The 27156-nt window shown below is 40.7% G+C and overlaps 2 protein-coding genes across 2 annotated transcripts; one reads left to right on the top strand and one right to left on the bottom strand.

Moving 5' to 3' along the window:
- Nucleotides 1–229: 229 nt before the first annotated feature.
- On the bottom strand, nt 230–1342 carry LOC308420031 (TD and POZ domain-containing protein 4-like; the record flags this gene model as incomplete). The annotated part of the gene is made up of 1 exon (XM_080915988.1): nt 230–1342. The coding sequence occupies one exon, from the start codon at nt 1340–1342 to the stop codon at nt 230–232; it is 1113 nt and encodes a 370-aa protein (XP_080772114.1).
- Nucleotides 1343–18177: 16835 nt separating this feature from the next.
- On the top strand, nt 18178–19242 carry LOC308420032 (TD and POZ domain-containing protein 1-like; the record flags this gene model as incomplete). The annotated part of the gene is made up of 1 exon (XM_080915989.1): nt 18178–19242. One exon carries the CDS (start codon nt 18178–18180, stop codon nt 19240–19242), a length of 1065 nt encoding a protein of 354 aa, XP_080772115.1.
- Between the last annotated feature and the right edge of the window lie 7914 nt (nt 19243–27156).

Below are 27156 nucleotides of genomic sequence, written 5' to 3' on the forward strand. Positions count from 1 at the left end.
GACAAAAGTCAAACAATAACATCAATATGGTATATGTCAGGTAGAATGTACCAGACTCCAGTGCTGCTCCCTCCCCCACCCACAACTCCAAGTTATTTAGAGCTATTGTGAGCCCGGAGCCACCTTGATCCCCTCCCTTATGCTCCAGTATAAATGCTTCAGCAGTCACTCCATCTAACCAGGAGTCACTGGGAACAATACTGGTTGTTATTTGGAAGACAGACATAGGTCATAGCTGACCAGGTCTTAAAGACCACTTAAGTTGTTTTAAAGGGAGGGTCCAGAAAACACTCTTTGTAGAAGCCAGAGAGTGGAATGCTTGAGCCAGCAAGTGGGGATGGGACTCTACCATTGACTTCCACCCCAGGGTATCAGAAACCTCAGAAGCATGAAGTGTAATGAAATCCAGGGTCTGAGTCTTCAGGCGTTCCATGCTACGGAGGTCAGCCAGGATGAGAGTGTGTGCAGCATTATCTACCGAGAGTTTCCTGCAGAGGGCATCCTCACAAATGAACTTCAAGCCCTCCAGGCCATACTTGTCAGCAGCAGCCAGCAATTTAGTAGCCATGGAGTGGCTGTGGAGGTGTGGTGCCTTCCCTGTGTAAATGAAGCCTGTCATCTCCTTGAAGACTTGGGGATCCAGGTCATGGATCTCAACACGGTACTTTACACTCTCCTCCATTTCATGTTCAAACATGGCTCTGAACACTGGAGAGCGAGCAGCTAGGATGGCCTTGTGAGCCCTGAATTCCTGCTCAGCTACCACCAGGCAGCAGTCTGTGAAGAGGGAATTCTCCCACAGCTCCCCTAGGTCATCTGCCATTGTGCACCTTGGATTATGGATTGCAAGTCTTATGTTCTGTCCAGAAACCCTTAAGGAGTCTTGGACCATGCTCACCTTGCAGAGGAGGGTAAGTCTGTCATCCAGTAATAGTGAATGGGTTTGAGACAAGAGGAAATCTCTAAGGATGAACTTGTTAAATCCAAAGGCTTGGTTAGGCAAGACATTATAGAATCCTGAGGTCTCTGCAACATTGCATGTTTCCCCCTTTGCATCTAAGATACAAATTTGAACCTTTGCTGAAACTGTGCTCTTTTCACATCTGATCGAGATCAGGTGAAGTGACAGGTAACCTTTGCTTTCTTCATCAAGCCCATCTGGGTATAGTTTCAAACACCATTTCACTTTGTCTTCAGCGTCTGATGAGAACACTGGACTTGTAATATATTCCGACATTCCTTCAACAAGAAAAGAGTAGTTGCTAATGGTCCATCTATAGCAGAATTTCCGGTTGCTACTCTGTCTGTAGTCCCAGCTCTTGGCTTCCCGGTCCCCTGACATTTCTGCTTGAGGTACCTTGGATGAAAGAATGGAACCTGAAAGGAAGAACTCAAATTTATTTACTCTTTACCCTATAAGATACGATTATAGATAATTTTAGATTTAAATTTTACCTTCTCTTAAATTGGCAATTCCATCATGTTGAAAACTTGTCTGTCTAAAATTTCTAATGACTTCAATATTAGTTTTAGAGAAAACTGTGTAAGTCTTTTGTGGCTGCTAAATCATGTTAAAACTCTCTCCTTCTCACTCTCTCTCTCCACATTTCTCATCCCTGCTCATCTCCCCTTTCCATGCTCTAATTTAACTCTATTCTATACTAAAACAGTCCTATGGTTGGTATCTCAGAGAGACAGGATACTTCTGCATGGACCCACCAGAGTACCACTGCCACCCTCATCACAAAATGCCTCTAACAAACAACTCTAGGGAACAGATTGCTCCCTAGCCCTATCCTGCTATTACCCAGCAAATTGGTAAGCTCCTTCTCCCACACTGGTCAGAGAAAATATCCCCTGGTCCCAAGTGAGGGGTAATTAGTTTGCAGCCATCCTGTTGTGTCCTCGTGCTAAAGGACATTCAGTCTTTATGAATGAACTCCTTGATGACTTTTCTTTAGGACATTTCCCTTGAATGAGATTTTCCTCTATCCTCTTCCTCATTTCCTTTTCTCACTGCTTTGAAACCAGTGATGTGGGTAAACCGTTCTGCATACTACAAACTGGCCTGAGTTCACAACACCCTAGTTCCCTGCTTGACCACTTGGTGATCTGGCCCTTCTGTTTTCTAGTTATTAATTTATACACAGCATGCTGATAGAGGTAATTTATTACTTCTACTCTAACCTAGACAGAGTATGTCTTTACAGTCACTCCCAGATTTCCTACTGGGATGCCTCCCACTCAAAAAGAATCTAAATTCTAATGCTAATTTTGGCCTCAATATCCACTAGGCAATAACTCTATATGGATATTTAAAGACACTTGAAAAATAGAGAATTTTAAAATTCTCTCTCCATCCTTCCAGAAGAATGGCAATATTTCTACGTAGGCTCCACTATCACAGCCTCCTTCTCTTACCCCTTTATTTTTTTGCTCTCCCTCCCTCACATAGGAACAGGGACATACTGCCTAGAGTGTGGTATGATAACCACTGAGAAACAGGGCTATCCTTCTCTTGCCATTTTCCCTGTGACTGACTCTAGCCTCCTCTCTCTGATGTACCCCTTTCTTTCTGGCTCCCAGCCATACTCAGTCCTTGGGGCCCAAACCCTCTTGTTCTAGAGTAGAGGTGCAGACAGAGCACAGAAGCAGGCCCTGGCTCTTATTCCACCTCTGTTCGCCAAAGGTCTTGCTCTCTTACTCAGCCTTGCATGTGCACTGCTCACAGAAGGTTGAGCTGTTCTTCAACAAAAACCCCACAAGGAAAGAGAACTTCAGATCAATCTCACTTATGAACACTGATGCAATACTCAACAAAATTCTTGCAAACCAAGTCCAAGAACACATCAATACAGTCACTAACCATGATCAAGTAGGCTTCATCCCTGGGATGCAGGGATGTTTTAATATACAGAAATCCATCAATGTAATATACCATATAAACAAACTCAAAGAAAAAAACCACATGGTCATCTCACTAGATGCTGAAAAGCATTTGACAAAATTCAACTCCCCTTCATGTTAAAAGTCTTGAAAAGAACAGCAATCCAAGGCCCATACCGAAACATAATAAACGCAATATGCAGCAAACAAATAGATAACATCAAACTTAACAGTGGGAAACTTGAAGCATTACCACTAAAATCAGGGATGAAACAAGGCTGCCAACTCTCACCCTACCTATTCATCATTGTACTGGAAGTCCTGGACAGAGCAATTAGAGAGAAAAAGGATATAAAAGTAATACAAATTAGAAAGAATGAAGTAAAAATATCACTATTTGGAAATGACATGTTTGTATACTTAAGTGACCTCAAAAATTCCACCAGACTACTCCTACAGATGAAAAACAACTTCAGCAAAGTGACTGGGTATAAAATTAACTCAAACAAATCAGTAGCCTTCTACTCAGAGGACAAACATGCAAAGAAAGAAATTAGGGAAAAGATACACTTCACAATAGTCACAAATAATATGAAATACCTTGGTGTGACTCTATCTAAGCAAGTGAAGTAGCTGTATGACAAGAACTTCAAATCTCTGAAGAAGGAAATCGAGGAAGATCTCAGAATATGGAAAGATCTCCATGCTCATAGATTAGAAGAATCAACATTGTAAAAATGGTCATCTTGCTAAAAGCAATCTACAGATTCAGTCAAATCCCTATCAAAACACCAACCCAATTCTTCATAGAGTTGGAAAGAGCAATGGATAATTTGATCTAGAATAACAAAATACCTAGATTAGTGAAATCCATCCTCAACAACAAGAAAATATCTGGGGAATCACTATACCCAACCTCAAGCTATATTACAAGGCAAATGTGCTAAAAATTGCATGGTACTGGTACAAAAATAGGCACGTGGATCAATGGAATAAAATAGAAGATCCAGAAATGAGCCCTCACATATATGGTCACCTGATTTTTGACAAAGTAGCTGTAAACATTCAATAGAAAAAGGACAGCCTATTCAACAAATGGTGTTGGTCCAACTGGCACACATCATGCAGAAGAGTGAAAATAGACTCTTTCTTATCTCTTTGTACAAAGCTCAACTGCAAGTGGATCAAAGATCTCCACATTAAACCAGGTACACTGACTCAATTAGATGAGAATGTCGGGTAAACCTTAGTACACATAGGGAACAGGGGAAAGCTTCCTGAGCAGAACACCAATGGCAGGTGCTGTAAGACCAAGGATCGAGAAATGGGACTAAATGAGACTGCAAAGTTTCTGTAAGGCTAAGAACTCTGTCAGAAAAACAAAATGGCAGCCAATAGAGTGGGAGAAGATCTTTACCAACCCCACATCAGATAAAGGCATAATATCCAAGGTATACAAAGAACTCAAGTAGGTAGACACCAGAGAATCAAACAACCCTATTAAAAAATGGGTTACAGAGCTAAACAAAACGTTCTCAATCGAGAAATATCGAATGGCTAAGAAGCATCTAAGGACATGCTTGACATCATTAGCAATCAGGGAAATGCAAATCAAAACAACCCTGAGATTCCACCTCACACCAGTCAGATTGGCCAAGATCAAAAATTCAGATGAAAGCAGATGCTGGCGAGGAAGTGGAGAAAGAGGAACACTTCTCCACTGTTGGTGGGGTTGCAAACTAATACAACCACTCTGGAAATCAGTCTGGCGATTCCTCAGAAAACTGGATATAGTACTACCTGAAGACCCAGTTATTCCACTTCTGGGCCTATGCCCCAGTAAAGCTCCAACATACAACAAAGACATATGCACCTCAATGATTATAGCAGCTCTATTTATAACAGCCAGAACCTGAAAAGAACCCAGATATCCACCAGTAGATGAATGGATACAAAAATTGTGGTACATTTACACAGTGGATTACTACTCAACTATCAGAAACAATGACTTTATGAAATTCTTAAGAAAATGGATGTATCTAAAGAATATCATCCTGAGTGTGATAACCCAGTCACAAAAGAACAGACATAATATGCAGTCACTGATAACTGGATATTAATCCCAGAAAGCTCTGAACACCCCGGAAACAACCCACAGACTGTGTGAAGTTCAAAAAAAAAAAAAAAAAGAGAGAGAGAGAGAAAGAAAAGAAAAAAACATTATGTTTACTCCTTACACACCAAGAAAACCTTGACTAATTCCAGGTTACATCCAGTTTTACACGTACTTTATGTTCATTGTAACTAGTAAGATCTTAATGCACAATATCAAACCTTATTAAAAAAAAAAGCCATGCGATGACAAAAATGTGTTTGTATGCATTTATGCAAAAATGCTTAAAATTTGTGCATTTATCTATGTTTTTTTAAAATAAAGTTCTTCAATTAAAAAAAATGTGATATATTTACACAATGGAGTACTACTCCGCTATTAGAAACAATGACTTTATGAAATTCCCAGGAAAGTGGATGCATCTATAGAATATCATCCTGAGTGAGGTAACCCAGTCACAAAAGAACAGACAAAATATGCAGTCACTGAAAATTGGATACTAGCCCCAGAAAGCACTGAATAGCCCAGACACAACGCATAGGCCATATATTGCTCAACAAAATTAAAGGGCAAAAAGTGAAAGCCTCAGTCCTTCTTAGGAGAAAAGTAAAGTGTCTAGCACCTTCTCAGAGTGTAGTACACCTGGATCTTAAATCATTTATACTCCAAGAGCTAAGAATATAGTCTAGTGGCAATTTTTGGTATTCAAAAATCACTATGTTTAATCTATACACACCAAAAACCTCTGAGTGTTTCCATGTTACATTCAGTTCTACATGTACTTTATGCTTATGGTAACTAGTGAGATTTCTATGCATACTATCAAACTTCTGACACCTCCAGAGAAGCAAACCGAGGGCTCCAGTCTACATTCGGACACAGAGTCTTCAACTCACCCTGCCTCTTCTAAATACAGATTGTACTGCAATTGCTGGATGGCAAGGAAACAGCCAATTCTCTTAAGACTGAACAACATTCCATCCACATTTTCTTCAATTTCCCAAAGACACTTGTAGATTGTCTTGAAGCTGTTGGTATTTTAATGTTAATTCTGCTTCCCAAAGAAGGGCTGCCTAGTCACATTGACTCCACCTGAACTTCCCATTTTAATTAGTAAAATAAAGGAAAGCCAGTGCCTGGGCGGGGCAAGAGTGAGGGCTGTGAGGTCAGAGAAGGTCACAGGATGGAGGGTGAAGGTCTTGGCAACATGCAGTTTCCCAAGGACCAGCTAGACCCAGGTGATGTTAATTGACATTAAATAGCTATAAATATTAAGGATTTTATAAGTCTAGTATCTCATATAGAAAGGCAGTTTATATCTTTGTCTATTTGGTGTAATCTTGTTGTGTAGAGGGTTTGTGGATTGAGTGTTGAACATATAAACATGTATGAAAAGCTATCAGGCTGTAGAGTTGTGTGGGATTTTGGGACAGAGAAACACCGGGACTGAGGCAGAGAACATGCAGTAGGAAACGGCCAAGGGACAGGAGTTGTGGGAACAGAGTGAGATCCAGGTGGTGGCTTGGATGGTCTACGTGAGGCTCCATATCAGGGTCAGGCCTGAGGAGTGAGACATCAGGGCCGATAGATAAACTTGTTTTTATTTAATATTTACTGCAACAGACACATTTTCCCTATATCTGCAGGAAGCAGCTAAACATCATGATGAACCTATTCCTGCCCCACCAATGTCTCTGTCTAATATTTCCTTTTATTACAAATTAATCCAAGATTAGGAAATATTACCATTCCTTCTAGGCTACACCTGGCAACAGCCTGGTAGGCCTGACTCACTATAAAAGGGGATTTTTGCCCCTTCTCACTCTATTAATCTCTTCATTTCTCTTACTCTCCCTGACTCTATAACCCATTTCTCCCTCACTCCTTTTCCCACTCTCCCCCCTTCTCCCAGTGTTCTTGGCCAACAACTCTGATTCTCGTCTCCTCTCTCTCTCTCTCTCTCTCTCTCTCTCTCTCTCTGTCTGTCAGTCTGTATGTCTATCTCTCTATATATCTATCTCTTGCCAACTTTTTCTCTGCCTCTACTTCTCTCTACTTCTACTCTTCCCTAACCATCTCCCCTTCTTTTTTTCTTATGCTCTAAAAACCTCGATTATATACTAAAGCTATACTAAGTACATGTACAAAGCTCTATCTAACTTTGAATGAGCTTAGAAAAGGTTACACATTCTGATTTCATATAAATTATATTAGTCAAGGTCCTATAATGAACATAAGAATAACTTCCTCCCTATCTATCTATATACATCAAGTGAGAGAGAGAGAAAGAGAGAGAGAGAGAGAGAGAGAGAGAGAGAGAGAGAGAGAGAGAGAGAGAGAGAGAGAGAATATATAAAGTTAAACTGAAGAATGAGGTCCAGCTAATCCAACAATGACAAAAGCCAGTACTTACTTAGTCCACAAGGTTTGAAGTCTCAGGAGTTCTTTAGTATATACCGCAATCCTGAAGAAGTAGTTTCTAATGCCAGTGAAGAAATGAGCTTCCTAATAAGCTGAGAGCAAGCAGGCAAAGACACAAAGCTTCCTTCTTCCATATGTTTATAAAGGCCTCCAGCAGAAGATATGGCCCAGTTGTAGGTGTGTCTTCTAGTCTCAGGATATGGATTAAAGGTTTGTGTTTTTCTGCCTTGATACCCAGATTAAAGGAGTGTGTTTTTCCACCTGGAGAGTCTGTATGAGCAGGATCTATCTACCTGAACGTAAGCAATTTTTTTTAAATATAGAAGTATGCCTTCCAGTATTGGACTTTATTAGTACTGGAGGTAGTCCACATGGGAATAGGGGTAGCCTTCATCAGTGTATTTGGCTTACTGTGGTCAGTCTTCCATAAATGAAGGGATCATGTCATTCTCTGCACAGCTACTATTAACCCTTGCGCTGGTCTTACACTAATTCCTGCCTCAAACATCATAGGGAGAGATGTGTTTTCCTTAACTTGTCAGAAGTGTGGGTGATCACAAAATGAAGGGCCAGTTGAAGAACTCCTATGTGATGGACAGGAAGCAGAGCCCCAAACCTGTGAAGGTGGCTTTCTTCTTTCCTGTGTTATTCCAATTACACCCACAGACCTTGGGATGACTTCTCCCAATTTGGTTGGTGATCTTGTACTGTATTTCCCTCTCAGGAAATCCTCTTTGGAAATCCTCTTCAGACTTGAAACTGCAGCCCTTGCTCTGCTAGTCCTGAATAGGGAGAGAGTATTCTTACTCCCAAGGGCTGCAGCATATAATCAACAGATATCAGAGAGTGGGGTTTGTGATGTCTGTTCTTATGTAAAGTGACATGTAAAGCTCTGCCTACATCTCTCACCTCACCAGGTTCTCATGTTTAGAGAGACCTCAGAGCCTAGAGGACACAGAAAAATCACAGCAATAATATCAGATCAGCAGCTCTTACCTTTCCTGCATGTTTGGTCCAATTTGGCTTATCACTCATTATTGAATAAATCAATCAATTGATTTTGATTCCTCTGCTAGATGTATTGCAAACTATGAGCATCAGTGAGTCTGTATCTGGTTCTTTTGTGGCCTTGATAGGAGCAGGCTTCTGTAGGGTGGAAGTTGCATCAGGAGAACTGAGATCCCCCTGGGCAGGAATTATAGGCTTAGCTCATGAACTCTCTGTATAGAGGGGAACAGCTGTAAAGTTTTTTTTTTGGTTTTTTTTTTTTTGTTTGTTTGTTTGTTTTTTGTGTTTTTCAGGGAGGTGGAAGGGAGGAGTGATTTCATGGGTGATCTTCCGGAGTCAAAAGAATTCTGTACCACACCAGAGGAAGGAAGCATCCTTATACCTAAGAAAGCAAGTAGTCATTAATAAAAGCCAGACTGACAAATGCAGATATATATATATATATATAGATAGATAGATAAATGATAGATAGATAGATAGATAGATAGAGACATACACAGAGAGAGAGGGAGAGGGAGAGAGAGAGAGAGAGGAGAGAGAGAGAGAGAGAGAGAGAGAGAGAGAGAGAGAGAGAGAGAGAGAGAGGGAGGGAGAGGGAGGGAGGGAGGGAGGGAGGGAGAGGGAGGGAGGGAGGGAGGGAGGGAGAGAGAGAGAGAGAGAGAGAGAGAGAGAGAGAGAGAGAGAGACAGTGACACAGAGAAACAGTGATACTACACAGACAACTACTGGTGACCACACACATCCAGACTCCTGGACAGAAGGAAATCTGATATCTTTCAGTTTCTGGACACTGATGTCTGAACTGAAGATGCCTTAGCCATAATTACCTCCGGGCAACTTTCAAATATTTCTCTGTAAAAGAAAGTTTTATTTGCATGAACTAATTATTTTCTTTGAGGCTTTCTCCATTGGTCTACTGACTCAGGACTAGTTCTGGAAGGTTCTAGCCTGAGTCAAATCATGTTAGGCTTAGAATGTTCTCAGCTTCTGATACTCACAGCTAATTAAACCCATCACCTTCTGGTTCTTTCTCGTCTCTGGCTGCCTAATTTAATCTGGCTCAAAACTCCTCTCCACTGTATCTAATTCGGTCTGGCTCTTCACAGTTCCCCTTGAATTGCTCACTTAGTCTCATACTAACTTTGACAATATGTTTGAATCTTCTGTCTTCCCACTCTCTGTCTTGTTCTTTCTTTACCTGTGTCTCTCCTGCTCTCTCCTCAACCTCTCTCCATTTCCCTATCCCAGCAAAACTGGCTTCTCTCCTTTTCTCACTGCCCTGATCTCTTAAATAGCTTCTCTTTGCCCTCTTTTCATAACAGTTGGGCATATTCTTTCCTGTCTAATCCTTCTCTGATTTTTCACTCTCTCTGTACACTGGTACTTTATTCTATATACTAACTTTACCTTCAGTGTTTGGAATTAAAGGTGTGTAGTAAGAGTTTGCCTGTATTCCAGCCAGAGTGATTAAAGGTGTGTGCCAAAGCTGAGCCACTCCACAACTAAAAAGGTTTTTTTTTTTTTTTACAGTAAGCAACACAATTTGGGTGTTCAAAGTATGATCAAATATGCAATAACAGTTTCCTTTTGGGGTGGAGATGTCAGCCTCCTCCTCACTGTTTTGGGAACAAACTGGAGAAGGGAAATCTTGGCAATCTTTTTCTCAAGTTGAGTACCCTCTGGAATTCCTTGACCATTGCCCTCTACCTTGCCCTTAGGGGCTCAGGACCTTATTGTCTTAAAGTGTAGTCTCTGGAAATTCTATTGAGCCTCCAGGAATGTTGTAGGGTGTTCTTGTGAGAAGTCTGTTAAAACATGAATGTATTTTCAATGGTATTTTCACTTTTAAAAATTTTTTTATCTTATATATGTCATCCAACAGCAGGTTTTCCTTCCTGCTTTCATCCAAGTTGCTTCCCCACCCCCAATACTCCCTCTTCATTGTCCACTGCTTTGCTCCTGTTCAGAAGAGAACAGGCCTCACCAGGATGTCTACCAAACATAATGAGTTACAATAAGACTGGCCCATGTTCATGTACTAAGGCAGGGCAAAGCAACCCTGTTGAGGGGAAGAGGTCCCAAAAGCAGCCCAAAGAGTCAGAGAAATGTATCTTGTAATTATAGAAAACAATCCATGCCATGTCCGGTTACTCATCTGTACTGGCTGGTTTTGTGTGTCAACTTGACACAAGCTGGAGTTATCACAGAGAAAGAGCCTCAGGTGAGGAAAGATCTTCATGAGATCCAGCTGTAAAGAATTTTCTCAAGTAATGATCAAAGGAGGACCCAGCTCATTGTGGGTGGTGCCAACACTGGGCTGGTAGACTTGGGTTTTTTAAGAAAGCAAACTGAACAAGCCAGAGGAAGCAAATGGGTAAGCAACATCTCGCCATGGCCTCTGCGTCTGCTCCTGTTTCCTGACCTGCCTGAGTTCCAATCCTCACTTCCTTTGGTGATAAATAGCAATGTAGAAGTGTAAGCTGAATAAACACTTTTCTCCCCAACCTGATTTTCATTGTGATGTTTGTACACAAATAGAATCACTGACTAAGATACTTGCTAACTGTGGTCTCACCCACCCCACGGTTTGTGTGGCTAGCAAGGTTCTAAAAATGCCCAGATTTTTCCAGAAAAACTGCACTCATTGGCTAGCTAGTAGAAAGCTGTTTGCCAATGCTACCTGTTCTGGTAACCCCATAAAAATGAAAACTCCAGAGGCTTATAATTTATCAGCCAGATTGATAACAGTAAAACCTCAACTCTCAAAAGACCTGCACAAAGAACTCAAAACTCAACTGACTCAGATACACACTGCAAACCTAGATGGGGCAAATGTTCCCTACATTACTCTATTGTCCTTCTAATATAGTCATACTTCCCTTGGCTTTTTTAGGCCAAATGGTTCTGGTCCAACCTTTTCCTCCACCTTCTCTCAACCCCCTATCTCATCTCTCCCTCTCCATCTCTGTCTGTCCCATCTCTAAAATATTCAGCTCTGCTCACTATTTCCACTGCCCAATCACAGCCTCTAGTCTTAAGAAATCACTTGACTGTACCTGAATGTGCTTTTGAGGGGGCAGAACATACAAACAGCAATCCACAACAAAGACAGGCCCTTCTCCCACTGTTAGGAATTCCACTCAGAACACCAAGCTACTCAACCATAACATATATGCATATGGCCTAGAGTCTGAACCCATGCTAGTTCTCTGATTGTCCATTTAGGCTCTGTGAGCTTCCATGGGTCTAGGTTAGGTGAGTTGATTCCGTGAGCTCTGTACTTGTGGTATCCTTGACACATCTACCTCCCAAAATCCTTCCTCCAGGCTTTGCAGGATTCTCTGACTTCTGCCTAATATTTGGTTGCTTGTAGGTCTCATCATTTGCTCCTATCCATTGCTGGATGAAGCTTCTCTGGTGATGTATGTGCTGGGCTCCTATCTGTAAATGTGGCTGAAAACCATTAGTAATCACTCCATTTACTTGTTTCCCAGTTGTTTTTGGTTCTAACATAGGTCTCTGGACTCTCTATCCTCTAGTCCCTGTCCCTTCAGGCAGATCCAGGAATGGGTTCCTGCTTGAGGCATGGGTCTCAGGTTGTACCAGTCACTCACATGTTTTTGATTCTCACAATTTCTGTGTCATTATTACCCTAGGACACCTTCCATGTGGGATAGATTGTAGGTTTAAGGGTTTTGTTTGGTCTGGGTTGGTGTTCTAATCCCTCTATTAGAAGCCCTACCTTGCTACAGAAGATGGCTAGTTCAGGTTTCATATCTCTGCTCAGGATCATTGCTAGGCTTAACTCTGTAGATTCCATGGAGTTTCCACTGCCCAGGATTTCTTTCTCACCACTAAAATGATTGTGAATCCCACTGATCTCTCTCCTCCTACTCTCTTCTTCCAATACATTTCCTCACTTTGCGTTATTAATTTCCACATTAAACCAGGCCCCAGAAAGTCTCTTCTCCTGTCTCTTTCTGGAATGATGCTTGTATTCAACACTTGAGATCTCCTTGGTATTAAGGCTGTGGCTCTGACGTATGATTATCCTATGCTTTACATCTAATATCCACTTTCAAGTGAGTTCATTCTATGTGTGGGTTACATCAATTTCTGGTGCACTGTATTGTTATACAAGAACGAAACAAAAGAAGAAATGATCCTTGGAAGATAGTATGAATCCAGAAACAAATGATCAGAAAACATGTAAATAAACACCAGAACTCATATACTAAATACTACAGAGCAGCCTTTTCCCAGAACATTCTCAGACTAGATCAATTTAAACACAATTGGGAGGCACATAGTATAATTGTATTTGGGAATACATAAAAGAAAGAATAAGGTCATAGGCAGATTCAGGGCACACTAAGAACAGGACTAAGTATACCCTTTAACCAGATCAGGTTCTATAGCTATGTGCTTACATATACCAAAAATAAACATGAAGAACAACCTAGAGAATGCAATGCACTTGAGGTAAAAAGGCCTTTGCTTTGTTTCTGGAGCCTTTATAATGACTCTCTAAGGTATTGCTCACCACATGCCATTCTTTTGACAATGTTCCTACAATCTCTCCCTTCCATGTTCAGAATGCCAACTAAAAGCCCAGTATCTTTCACAGCATTTTGAAGAAATCTTCCCTAACCTAATGATGATCATATACATATAAAGCCTAAAGAACTTCAAATAGATTGGAGCCAAAAATAAATTTCTCCTGACAAATACCAGTCAAAACGCCAAATATTCAAAACAATGAAAGAATACTAAAAGCAGGAAGAGATAAAGAACAAGTAACATATAAAGGATAACTGATCAGAATTGCACCACACTTCTCAATAGAGACTATAAAGCTAGAAGATGCTGAACAGATGTCATACAGACACCAAAAACCCCAAAGCCAGCCTAGGTTACTATATCCAGCAAAACTCTCAATTACCATAGATGGAGAAGCCAAGATAATCCAGGTTAAAACCAAATTTACACAGGACCTGTCCACAAATCCATCCCTACAAAAGATAATAGTAGGAAAACTCCATAACAGGGAAGAAAACTTCAGCCTAGGGGCAAAAAAGAAAATAATTTTCTTGCAATGAACCCAAAAGAAGAAAAGCACACAAACATAATTCTACCTCTAACAACAAAATAACAAGAAAAACCAATCACTATTCCTGAATATCTCTTAGCAACAGACTCAATTCCTCAATAAAAAGACATAGACCATTAGACTTGATATATAAACTGGACATGTAACGGGAGTTCTTCTACCTGCCCTCCATTTTGTGAACACTCAGACTGCCAAGAAAACACTCCTTCTCTGATTATGGCAGGAATCAGTTTAAGACCAGCTCAACTGCAGGGCAGGGCTTTTTTTTCATTTTTCTTTCCTTTTTTTTTTTTTTTTTTTTTTTTTTTTTTTTTTTGCACTTAAGATGAAGTAGATAGATCCAGTTTAAATACAAACTTTGGTTAGGAAAGCATACACCTATAATCTGAGTCTTAAAGCCGAAAGACACACACCTTTAATCTAGATCTTGACTAGAGGACACACTATTAACTCTGTCACACCTTCTGCTGGAGGACTATATAAGCACATAGAAGAAGGAAGTGCTTTGTATTCTTGCCTGTTTGTTCTCATCTTACTAGCAAGTACATTTCTTCACTGGCATTAGAACCTACATCTACAGGATTCCAGTATATACTGAAGAACAGCTGAGAGCTCAAACTTTGTGGACTAAGTAAGTACTGACTTTTGCAATTGTTATATTAGCTAGAACTCAGCCTGGTTGCTATTCTCAAATGTCTACATTCTATTTTTAATAGATATTTTATATTTACATTTCAATGTTATCCCTGTTCCCAGTTTCCTCTCCAGAAACCTATTGTATCCCTCTGCTTCACTGAGACATCAGGCCTTTAACAGGCAAAGAACCTCTCCTCCCATTGATGTCAGACAAGGACAACCTTGGTTATGTATGTGGATGGAGCCTTGGGTTCCTCCATATGTGCTCTTTGGCTGCTTATATAGTCACTAGGAGCTCGGGGTGGGGTCAAGGATCTTGTTTTTTGATAGTGTTGTTCTCACTGTAGACTGCAAACCCTTTCAGCTTCTCCAATCTTTTCTCTAACTCCTATATAGGGGACACTGTTCTCAGTCCAATGGTTGGCTGTAAGAATCCACAACTGTGTTTGTCAGGCTCTGGAAGACCCTTCCAGGAAACAGCCATATAAGACTCCTGCTCAAAAGCACTTGGAATCAGCCTTAGCATCTGGATTTGGTGTCTATATATAGGATGGATACCCTCGTAAGGCATTCTCTGGGTGGCCTTCCCTTCAGTCTCGCATCCACATTTATCTCACTATTTATTCTTTTGAGTATTTTGTTTCCACTTCTAAGAAGGACTGAAGCATACATACACACTTTAGTCTTCCTTATTCTTTAGTTTCATCCGGTCTATGAACTGTATCCTGGGTATTCAGAGATTTGGAACTAATGGCCACATATCACTAAGTGCATAGCATATGTGTTCTTTTGTGATTGGGTTGCCAAATTCTGGATATTTTCTAATTCATCCCTTGCCTAAGAATTTTATGAAGTCATTTTTTTATAATAGCTAAGTAGTATCATACTGTGCAAATGTACCATATATTCTGTATCCATTCCTATGTTGAAGGACATCTCAGTTCTTTCCAGATTCTGGCTATTATAAATAAGGGAACTATGAACACAGTGGAGCATGTGCCCTTGTTGTATGTTGGAACATCTTTTGGGTATAAACCGGGGAGTGGCATACCTGAGTCCTGAGATAGTACTATGTCCAATTTTCTGAGAAATCATTGGACTGGTTTCCACAGTAGTTGGACTAGCTTGTAATCACAAGCTCACTGAAATAGTAATCATCTTTTATGACATCCTCCCAGCGTCTACTGTCATGTGAGTTTTTTATCTTAGCCATTCTGACTGTGGGGAGGTGAAATCTAGGGGTTGGTTTGATTTGCATTTCCCTAATGACTAAGGATGTTGAACATTTTGAGACTTCTCAGCCATTCAGTTTTCCTTAGTTGAGAATTCTTTGTTTAGCTCTGTACCCAATTTTTAATAGGGTTATTTGGTTCTCTGCTATCTAACATCTAGGTTCTGTGTATATATTGAATATTAACCCACTGTTGGATGTAGGATTGGTAAAAATCTGTTTGTTGCCACTTTGTCCTATTGACAGTGTCCTTTTCCTTACAGAGCTTTGTAACTTTATGAGGTCCCATTTGTTGATTCTTGACCTAAAAGAACATGATGAAGAGTCACTTATTCTGATAGTATCAATAAGTTAAAGGGATGAATCAAAAATCAGAAACACTTGATTTATCCTGAGGAATAAGCACCTTTGGAGCCAGACTTATAAGAAAGCTGGTAGTGGCTGAGTTAATTGAATCTCTGTGAGGACTATTGTGTCCTTTAGACTATATATCTAACACACAAACTGAATAGATGAGAGATACAGGCAGAGTTCTACACTTATTTTACATAAGGGCAGTAATAACAAAAGCTTAATCATTGATATCTGTTGAATATATGCTGCAGCCATTGGAAAACAGCCACTTTTCTCTCTTTTCAGCCCCAGCAGAACAAGCATAGGAGTTCCAAGTCTGCAGAGGACAGAACTCACCAGTGGAGGATGCAGACTATGAGGTACTGATATGGTGAATCCTGACAACTAAAGTGGTTGAATTAAGAAGCATTTAGGATATTCTTAAAACACACCCATAAGTGACTCTGAAAACAGGTTTCCAAGAACAATTTCTGAGGGAGAAGTACAAGACTAGTAACCAAATTGGGAGAAGTCATCACAAGGTCTGTGGGTCTGAATGGAACAACACTACTGAAAGAAGAAAGCCACATTCAGAGGTTTGGGGCTCTGCATCCTGCCTACCATATAGGAGCTCTTCTAACTGCCCTCCATTTTGTAAACACTAAGACTTCTCAAAAGTTAAGGACAACACTCCCTCCCTGATCATGTTTTATGGCAGGAATCAGTGCAAGAGCAGCACAAAGATGAATAATCACCATACAAAGATTGACAAGGTCCCTTCATTTATGGAAGATTGACCCCAGTAAGCAAAGCGCACTGCTGATAGATATTCTTCCTGTCTGGTCTACCTGTGGACTTAGGTAACTTACAAAACTAGTGCAAGATTTAAAAAATTTTTTTTTGGCTTAAGTTGTAGTAAGTATGTCCAGTTCAAATATAGACTCTTTGGGTAGAAAAACACACGCCTTTAATCTGAGTCTTGGGGCAGGAAAACACACCTTTAATCCAGATTTGAGACTAGAAGACACACCCTTAACTGGGCCACACCTTAGTGTAAGTGCAGCACAAAGGTAAAGAATAGATGTGCAGAGATTGTCTTGATCCCTTCTTTTATGGATGTTTGACCACAGTAAACATAGCCTAGTGATGTCTTTCTTTTTTTAAGATTTATTTATTTATTTTATGTGAGTATACTGTAGCTATTTTCAGACAGACCATAAGATCCCATTACAGATGGTTGTGAGCCACCATGTGATTGCTGGGAATGGAACTCAGGATCTATGGAAGAGCAGTCAGTGCTCTAACCACTGAGCCATCTCTCCAGCCCCCTAACCCCATTTCTCTTATCCTGATCTGAGTTACCTCCAGAACTAAGGAAAGCCAAAAACTGGATTGATAACTTTTACTCTTTTTTTTTTCTGCTTAAGTTGAAGTAGATAGATCCTGTTCATACAGACTCTTCAGGTGGAAAAATATACACCTGAGTCTTGAGGCAGAAAAACATACACCTTTAATCTACATCCCTGGACACCTTCAACTGGGCCACACCTTCTGCTAGAAGTTTATATAAACACATAGAAGGAAGCTTTGTGTCTTTGCCTGTTTGCTTTCATCTTACTAGCAAGCATATTTCTTCACTAACATTAGAGCCTACTTCTTCAGAATTCCCATATATATACTTAGAAACATCTGAGCCTTAAAACTTGTTGACTAAGTGAGTACTGACTTTTGCCATTGTTGGATTAGCTGGATCTCATTCTTATGTATTTTTTTCCCAAATATCCACTTTCTACTAATATAGAGGAATTTATTCTGGATTTTCTTTACAAATCCCTAAATAATACAATATACTTAAATTAGAATGTATAACAATTTTCAAGCTCATTCAAAGTATGATATAATAACTTCTGTGTTTTCTGAAATGAGAGCCAGGATATGTTGGTTAGAACCAGACATGGTGAAGGTGGGAGGGGTGGCCTGGAAGGTCAGCGCTGAGTCATCCCTTCAACTCTGGGACCAGCCAGAGTGTAGAATAGAAATTTTTATTGATTAGTATATAGTTTATAGATTATATATACACATACACACACACACGAGAGAGAGAGAGAGAGAGAGAGAGAGAGAGAGAGAGAGAGAGAGAGAGAGAGAGAAGAGAGAGAAAGTGAGAGAGACAGAGAAACAGAGAGAAACATAGAGAGACAGACAGAGAGTTTTAACAGTCACTATGAACCTGTATTGTTTTTAGAAGAACAAATGTTGAAACCTAGAAAGAAAATTGCAGGAAAATACAAGTATCCAAGATCATAGAGGGGGCAATTTAGAAGAAATTGAAACTAACATCTAAAGTGTACTTGTAATTGTATCCTTTAAGATGAAGAGTAAATAACTTCTAGTTCTTCTTTCAGATCAACTTTAACCTCCAAAGAACCTCAAGAAGAAATGTTTGAGGACCTGGAAGTCATGAGCTGGGGCTATACACATATCAATGTTCTGAAATTCTGCTATGAGTGGAACATTACCAACTTTTCCTTTTGCATGGAGGGAATTCAGAAAAAGATTACAAGCCCAGTGTTCTCATTAGAGGTCAATGGTAAGGAACTGGGATGGTGTTTGAGAGTGCACCCAAATGGGATTGATGTAGAAAGCAAAGATTATCTGTCAGTTTACGTGGTACTGCTCAGCTGTCCAGAGAGTCCAGTTTGGGGAAAGTTCCAGTTCTGGATCATAAATGCCAAAGGAGAGAAATGTCAAACAATGAAGAGCCCCGGTACCATGAGGTTTCTGCAATATGAAACTGGGGGATTCGATAAGTTTATACTTCGAGACTTTCTTCTCTCCCATCAACATTGTCTTCTTCCTGAAGACCGGCTCACCCTCTGCTGCCAGTTGAGCATAGTAGGAGCCTCTGTTAGCATGCCTGGACAGAACAGGGCACCTGCAATCAAGGATCCAAGGCACATGTTGACAGATGCCCTAGGGGAGCTATGGGAGAAGTCCCTTCTCACAGACTGCTGCCTGCTGGTAGCTGGGCAGGAATTCAGGGCTCACAAGGCCATCCTAGCAGCTCGCTCTCCAGTCTTCAGAGCCATGTTTGAACATGAAATGGAGGAGAGCATAAAGAACCATTTTGAGATCCATGATCTGGATCCCGGAGTCTTCAAGGAGATAATGGGCTTCATTTACACAGGGAAGGTGGCACCACACCTTTATAGCCACTCCATGGCAGTTGGTGTGCTAGCTGCTGCTGACAAGTATGGACTGGAGGGCTTGAAGGTCATGTGTGAGGATGTCCTCTGCAGGAACCTCTCTGTGGAGAATGCTGCACATATTCTCATCCTGGCTCACCTCCACAGAACAGAGCACCTGAAGACTCAGACCCTGGATTTCATTGCACTTCATGAATCTGAGGTCTCTGAGACCTTGGCGTGGAAGATAATTTCAAAGTCACATCCTCACTTGGTGGCTCAAGCATTCCACTCAGTGTCTTCTACCCAGAGAGTTTAATTATAATTGTAACTAAAACAACTAAAGTGATTTTCAGAGCTGGACAGACATGACCTACACCTGTCTTCCAACAGCAACAACCACTGTTGTTACCAGTGACTTCTGGTTAGACAGTGGTATGGCTAGAACATTTACAGTGGGAAAGGCAGTATGGTGTCTCAGGCTAAAACACCTGTGATACGTTAATATGGTGGATGAAGGAAGGGCAGCACTGAAATCTGCAACACTCTCCTTGACATTTACCCTGATGTCTAATGCCTTAGAAACTGGTATTCAACTTGCCTGAAGCACAGCCCAGCTGAGCCTTTTTGGAGAAATTTCTCTGCATTGGACTGAGCAGAATAGATGATCAAACATGTGTACTAATGTAGATATATAATTTTTCACCCAACTTATGTGTATTGTTTAAATTAAATATTTTTTCTTCCAGCTTTCTAGTATTTATCCTGTTGATTGGGAGCTGTTTTAATGCTCTAAGACTTTAATAGTTTCATTTAATATTTTTAAGAGAGTGAGAAATCATGACTTGCTATTGGGTTCTGTACAAGAGTTTTGACTTTTTCCCATTTAATTTGATGTTGACTATGGGCTTGTTCTATACTACCATAAATATATTTAGGTATACCACCTGTGCCCAGTCTCACAAGAAGGAATGCCGTTTTAAAGACGTTGCCTGGACTCATTTGAATGATTGTTTTGTTTTCCTTCTTGTTTGTTTTTCTCTTTCAGTTGGTTTATGTGGACACTTATATTTTTTTATTTTTTATATTGAAGCATTTCTACACATAGTGAGACAAAACCTATTTTTTGTTGTAAATGATCGCTTTAATGTTTTCTTAAAATCTGTTTGCAATTATTGAATGTGTATTTTTGCATCAGAGTCCATAAATGAAACTGAACTGTGGTTTGGGAATCAGTGCAACTGTAATTTCACAAAATAAATTTGGCAAAGTTCCTTCTGTTTTTATTTTGTGAAGTAATTTAAGGAGTATAGGCAGTAACTCCTCTTGAAATGGCTGGTAGAATTTTGCGTGAAAAACATCTGGCCCTTCTCTCTATTTTTTATTTTATTTTTTTGATGGACAGATTTTAAATGGCTGCTACTATTTTATGGTTGTCTGCCACTTTCAGTGTACGAAGACCATGTGATTTGAACTGGGGTAGTGTTTCCTTTGCCAACTTAGGTGCCTTTGTTTAGGGCACACATGTTCCCCACCCAACACAGCCTTTACTCATAACTGTCACCTCCATCCCATTTGCAGTTCTGCCTCTCTCCCCCATATAATTACAGCACTGTTCCTCCATATTTTCCAGCTCCCCATCTTATATTCACTTGTCATAGTGGCAGAGTGTCAACAGAGTATGTAACTATCTACATCTTTCCCAAACACCTTTACATGCAAATATTGAATGCAACAAGATAGTCTGGATCAAAAGTATTGAACTAGTGCTGAGACTCTTCTTTCAGACTTGGCTGTTGCCCATGGTCAGAAGATGCTGTGACTAGGCAGGGATTTGAGGGATGGGTTCTGTACCAGCTGTTAGGTGCTGCCCACATCTCTGCCCACCTGAGAATCATGGCTGGGTGCAGGGAAGGGGATCACGAGGTTCAAACTTTTTGCTTGTATCTTGCCCACAGCATCAGTGCCTCGAGCTGTTGTGTCAATGTTTCCTATGGTATCTTCTGACCCTGAGATGCTCACTTTGGTCTCTTGTATTCTGTTGGTGATGTTTACATCTATGACTCCTGATCTGTTTCCTAGATTTTCTATCTCCAGTGTTGTCTCTTTGTTTTCTTTATTGTTTCTATTTCCATTTTTAGATTTTGGGTAGTTTTGTTCAATTCCTTCACCTGTTTGGTTTATTTTTGTGTTTTCTCTTTAAGGGCTTCTACTTGTTTCCTTGTGTTGTCTTGTATTTCTTTAAGGGAGTTATTTATGACCTTCTTAACCTCCTCTAACACCATTATGAGTTGTGATTTTAAATCAATATCTTGCTTTCTCTGGTGGGTTGGGATATCGAGGACTTGCTGTGGTTGCAGAACTGAGTTCTGCCCTTTGAACTTGGTTTCTGTTGATTAGGAACTTGTTCTTGCCTCTAGCCATCTGCTTACTTCTGCTGTTAGCTGCTCTTGCTGATTCTGACAGTGGCTTGACCCTCAAGTAAGCCTGTGTATCAACACTACTGGGGGATAGCAACCTCCCAGACGGTCTGGGTAAAGAGAGCTGTGGCACAGGGTCTGCACAGGGTACAGACTTAAAGCAGAAAGATCCTGTCCCATACTGCTTCTTGGTTCCTGTGTCCTGAAGGCTCTGGGCCAGGCGGGGGGGGGGGGGGGTATGTTCCTCTTGGGCCAGAAATTTGAGCAGTGGTGGTCTCACCTTGGCTCTCAAATGTGTCAGCACTCCTGTGAGATTGGCTTTCTATCAGTGGGGTCTGAGTCCAGATTGCTCTGGCACTGGTTCAGCTCTGGGCTCAGGCCGATACCAGAATCCAGGGGTTGTTTTGTTTTGTTTTTTATATTGTTTGCTTTCAGATTCTGAGGAAAAGAACTGAAGTGTATATTTTACATAGAAAACAAACCCGGCCCAGGTTCTTCCAGCATCCCTCAGTCACTACCTAACATACAGGACTGGAACCTTGTATTTACCAGCCCAAGGAATAGGCTGCCCTTTCCCCAGGGGCTATATATATATCAGATATTATTGAGCACTCTCCTTTCCCTCTCTCCCTCCCCCGTCTCTATTCCCCTTCCTCTCCTTCCTCTTTCTCCTTCTGGCACATGTGCCCATTCCTTCTCCTTACCTACCCCTATCAATGTCAACATCCCTGGCCTCCTTTCTTTGTGCCAGTGAACTTGGAGCCTGACAGAAACTTCCCAGTAACCCTGATTTTAATATATTCTACTCTGGATTGAATCATCTCTTTTCACCAGTAAAGAAATAACCAGTTATCAGGTTTTTTATGTAAAAAAATACATTTTAGATATTAGCCCTCAGTCAGATGTAGAATTGGTAAAATCTTTTCTCATTTTCTAAGCTGCTTCTTCGTCCAAATGACAGTGTTTTTTCCTTACAGAAGTTTTTCAGTCTCATGAGGTCCCACTTACTAAATGTTGGTCTTTATGTTATCGTTATCAATGTTCTGCTCAGAAAGGCTTCTCCAGTGCTATTCCCGACTTCCTTTTTCTTTCTTTCTTTTTTTTTTTTTTTTTTTTTTCTTTTTTTACAGTGTACATACAATCATTTAGTTTTACCTGCACCATTTGTTAAAGAGATTCAATATGTATTTCTGGCATTTTGAAACCAAAATTCAATACTGATATTTGTGTGGATTTATGTCTGGGTCTTCAGTTTGATTCCATTGATCAAAAAGTCTGTTTTATGCCAATTCCATACATTTTGAGGGTTCCCAAGCTGGATAATGGGCAGTATAACATTGCCCATATGCTATTCTTTTATCAGAGAATATGGCAAAAATGGGTCCACTCTCTACCCAAATCAGACTTATTCTTACTCCACTACATAGAAATAAAGATGATTCATGATAAAGCCAGTTAGAGTTTTGTTTCTTTGCCATAGAACTGGCTTCTCAGGAATAATGTGATCAGCAGTCTATTAATCTAACTGATAAGGTTCGAAGGCATTTGTCACCACTTCAGTACTTCTTCCCTTTGTCCTTTCCCCAAACCACCCTCTCCCATACACCAGGTATAAAAGCTAGCCCAGATATTTCATTAGATTAGCAGAATTTTACACCTATGTGTTCACTGCCTTTTCAGACCGTACTCCCCAGGCACACAGATCAAGAGCTGGATGGACTAAAATTGACTTGTCTGAAGGCAACACTGGAATCTGTTCTGTGTAATTTTAAAAATCCACACTACCTCTGGCTAGGTTCTTGAATTGGTAGCCACATGGGTCGGGGACATCCTCCTCATTCTCCATCTTCTCCTCCTCCTCCCAGCTCTGGCTTCTCCCTTTCCAAAAACTTTGTTTCCACCTACCCTTCCTTCTCGTCCAATGACTGGCCTTGTTTTATCTTATGCTTGCCTTCACCTACATAAAGACAACTTACACTTCAGTACACACTGAAATTCTCAAGTAGGTTCTAATGTCAGTGAAGAAACACAGTTGCTAGCAAAATGAAAGTAAGCAGGCAAACACACAGATTTTCCTTCTTCCATGTGCTTATATAGGCCTCCAGAAGAAGGTGTAGCTCCAGATAAGGATGTGTTTTCTAGTCTCAAGATCTGGATTACAAGTTTGTGTTTTTCTGCCTCAAATCTCAGATTAAAGGTTTCTGGGTGTATGTTTTTCTACCTGAAAAATATTTGAACTGGATCTAACTACTTAAAAACATTTATAAAGAAAGGTATGCCTTCCCTTTTGGGATTTAAGTCCACAGGTAGTCCAGATAGGAACAGGAAGAACCATCACCAGTGTACTTTGGTAACTGGGATCAAACTTCCATAAATGAAGGGACCATGTCAATCTCTTGCACACATATCATTTACCCTTGTGCTTGTCTTAAACTAATTTCTGTCATAAACATGATCAGGGAAGCAGCATTTTCCTTACTTGTTAGAAGTCTGGGGTTCATAAAAAGAATGGTAGGTGAAGAGTTCTTACATGGTGGGCAGAAAGCAGAGCCCCAAATCTCTGAAGATGGCTTTGTTATTTCCTCTATGTTATTCCAATTAAACCCATAGACCTTATCAAACTCCTCCCCATATGGTCGGTGGTCTTGTACTTCACTCACAGGAAATCTTCTTGGAAATCCTTTTTCAGAGTCATTAAGGGTGTACTTTAAGAATATCCTAGATGCTTCTCAATCCAACCACTTTAATTGGTGGGTTCAGTTTTTCAATTCCTCATCATCTCTATCCTCCACTGGTGAGTTCTGTTCTCTGCAGACTTGGAACTTGTTATGCTTACTCTGCTGGTCCTGAAAAGGGAGAGATTTTGCTGTTTTACAAGGGCTGCAGCATATATTCAACAGATATCAAAGATTAGAGTTTGATTTTACTGCCCTTATGTAAAAGGAAGTGTAAAACTCTGCCTACATCTCTCATCTCTCCAGTTCTTTATGTCTTAAGCCTACAGTCTAGAGGACACAGAAGTAACTACTGTATCAGGTTATATCAGCCACTCCCTGTTCTCCTGTGTGTCTGGCTCTAGTACTGCTTTTGGCTCAATACAGGATAAACCAATCATTTGATTTTGATTTTTGATTCCTTTCTCAGACTTATTGCTACTATTAGCATCACTGACTCTTCATTAGAAGCCCAGGCCAAATGTGACATTTGAAATGCCTTTAGGTGATAACTGCACAAACTCTTTGTCGGAAAGGTGTTCTAAAATTGTTCTTTCTTAGTTCCTGGAAGATGATAGTTACTTCTCACAGAACTAAGACCTCCTGGGCAGGAATCATAGGCATTGCTCAATAAATCTGACTAACAGAGTGGCACAGGCTTAGGACTTTGTGTTGGGCACTGGTGTGATTGTGTGGGTACGCTTGCCAACCCAAAGTAATTTTGTACCAAAAAGGAGGCACACTGGTCTTGAACCTGGGAAGGTCCTCACATCAGACAAAGCAACTATCCATTTCAAGAGAATAAACTGAGAGAAGTTCATAGAGGCACACACACATACACACACACACACAAAGAGAGAAAGAGAGAGACAGAGACAGAGGAAGATGCAGAGAGACAGAGAAAGATAAACAGACAGACATACAGACTGACTGACTGAGTGAGAGACTATACACACAACCTGTGGTTGCTACCACAGATGAGACTGTAGAGAAGAGGGAAATTTTTCACAACTCTGGGTACTGGTATCTAAACTAAAGTTGCTTTAACATGACTGACCTGCAGAGGTGAAAGAACAGTTTACTTTCTAACATCTTGAAGGCAAACGTAACTATTATTCATAAGTATTTATTGTCATCTCTGAGGCTTTCTGCCTTCACATAGCAACCTAGGCCTAGTCTTGGAAGCTCTTGTCCTCCAAAATATTTAATGTGGGCCTAGAACATTTTCAGCTTTTGAGATTAAACCTTAGTAAGGTTAACCCTTACTGTTTTTTTTTTTTTTCCTTTTTTCTTTTTTTCCTGTGGAGAGCAGGTGTGGCGGCAGTTCAAAGTTGGCGATTGGGTCTCCGGCCTAGTCTTGTGACTAGCACCTGACTTCTCCTGCCCCCCCTCCCTGAGATTAGCCACTCCCACCGTGCAAACTGTGCAGGAGCACCCATGACTCCAGATCAGGCCAGATGACACAGACCTATGAACTGCAGCCACGAAGCATGGACTGAGGAGGTGGAGTTGAGAGAGGATAAAAGGGACTGTGCTTGGGAGAGAAAGAGAAACAGAGAGAGAGAAAGAGAAACAGAGAGACAGAAAGGGACAGAAAGATTTTCACTTGCATGCTGTAAGTGTCCTGAATAAACCTCTTTGAGAAGAACGCTGTGTTGTCGCTCCTTTTCTGCTGGTCAGAGATGGTAGCAACATTTTCTTTCTTTCCTGAGCTCTGGCTGGGTGTTCTGTGGGACCAGGAAAGTTTGTTAGGAACCCAACAGGAGCAAATAATGGAAATCACAACAGGCCTTTGTTTGAGCTTGCTCACTCTCAGTGTACTGTCAACAAGCAGTGAACTGTTTTGGTAGAGAAGAGCTCAGAACATCCATTTGAGTAAGCTTTTATAGAACACAACAAACAGGGTCAGGGGGCAAGGGAAAAGGCAGTTAGTGGTTCTGGCCTCTCAAGCATCTAACTGGAAAGCTACTATGGCCTTTAACTTAGTTGGCTGATGCTAGGAGTCAAACCATAAACTTGACTTCTGCTTCCCTCTGCATTGGTAGTTGTTAGGCAGGGGAGGGATGTTAGGGATTAATCTGGAAATGCTGGATTTGTTGGAGAGGATGAACCTGGAGGCCAGGACTTGTTGGGTCAGCCTACAAACTGGAGCTAGGCTTGGGTTTTGTTGGGGGGAACTTAGAAACTAATACTAGGTACTGGCCTGTTAGTTTACCTGAACACAAGTTCTCTAAAATGGAGTCTGAACTTAAAAGATTTGGTCTCTCAACAGAAACCAAAAGAGGACGCTAGATTACATGAAACTGGCATCCAGATGGTTGAGAATTGCCTTTGGATACTAGGAATAAAACCCGGGTTCTACTGAATGGCAGCCGGTACAGTCATCTCTTCAGACCCTGTCACACTTGGTTCTGGTTACACACCTGTGGTTGTTCTCAGCATGAGGCTATGTTAAAGGCGAAACTGACAAGTGAATTCTGAGAGCTTCTGGGGCACAGAGCTAGCAGAGCACAATCTCTAATTCTAGGTTCATCTTTGTACCTTTGATCCATGGAATGAAAATTTCAGCCTCTGATGCTATTGTTTCTACATCTTCCAACACTCAGTTGTCTCCAGTCTGGATCCTGACTATTCCTAATATTAAGTTGGGAGTCCATGGAAGTATTTTATTATCTTCTCTATTGCAAATGTTTGCAGTCTTTTGGACCTGCTCTCTAGCTCTATCTTGTCTTACTGGAACTAAGATGACATACTTTCCTTGTAAAATAAATTACATTACACTGTATAATTTATAAACCATGGAATTTATTCCTACAATCTGAGGGTCAGGAAGGATCAAGATCCTGGCACATGCAATTCTTCATAAATGGCACCTTCTATAAGAGATATAATGGTAGAAGAGCCAATTGGCAATCATTTTTTCACGTCCTTCCTCCTCTTTGTCTCTGTGATAGTAGCTCAAATAGCCACACCTGGCCCCAAACCCAGGGTCAATCATGTTGTTCTTTCTCTCCAAATCCTTGCTCTATCTGAAGTGTGTTGGGTTTCCTGGATGGAATTTTTATATAAGAGTACTTCCTTATCCCTGAGGATTACCAT

This window comes from Micromys minutus (genome assembly GCF_963924665.1).
Source record: "Micromys minutus genome assembly, chromosome: 4".
Lineage (NCBI taxonomy): Eukaryota > Metazoa > Chordata > Mammalia > Rodentia > Muridae > Micromys > Micromys minutus.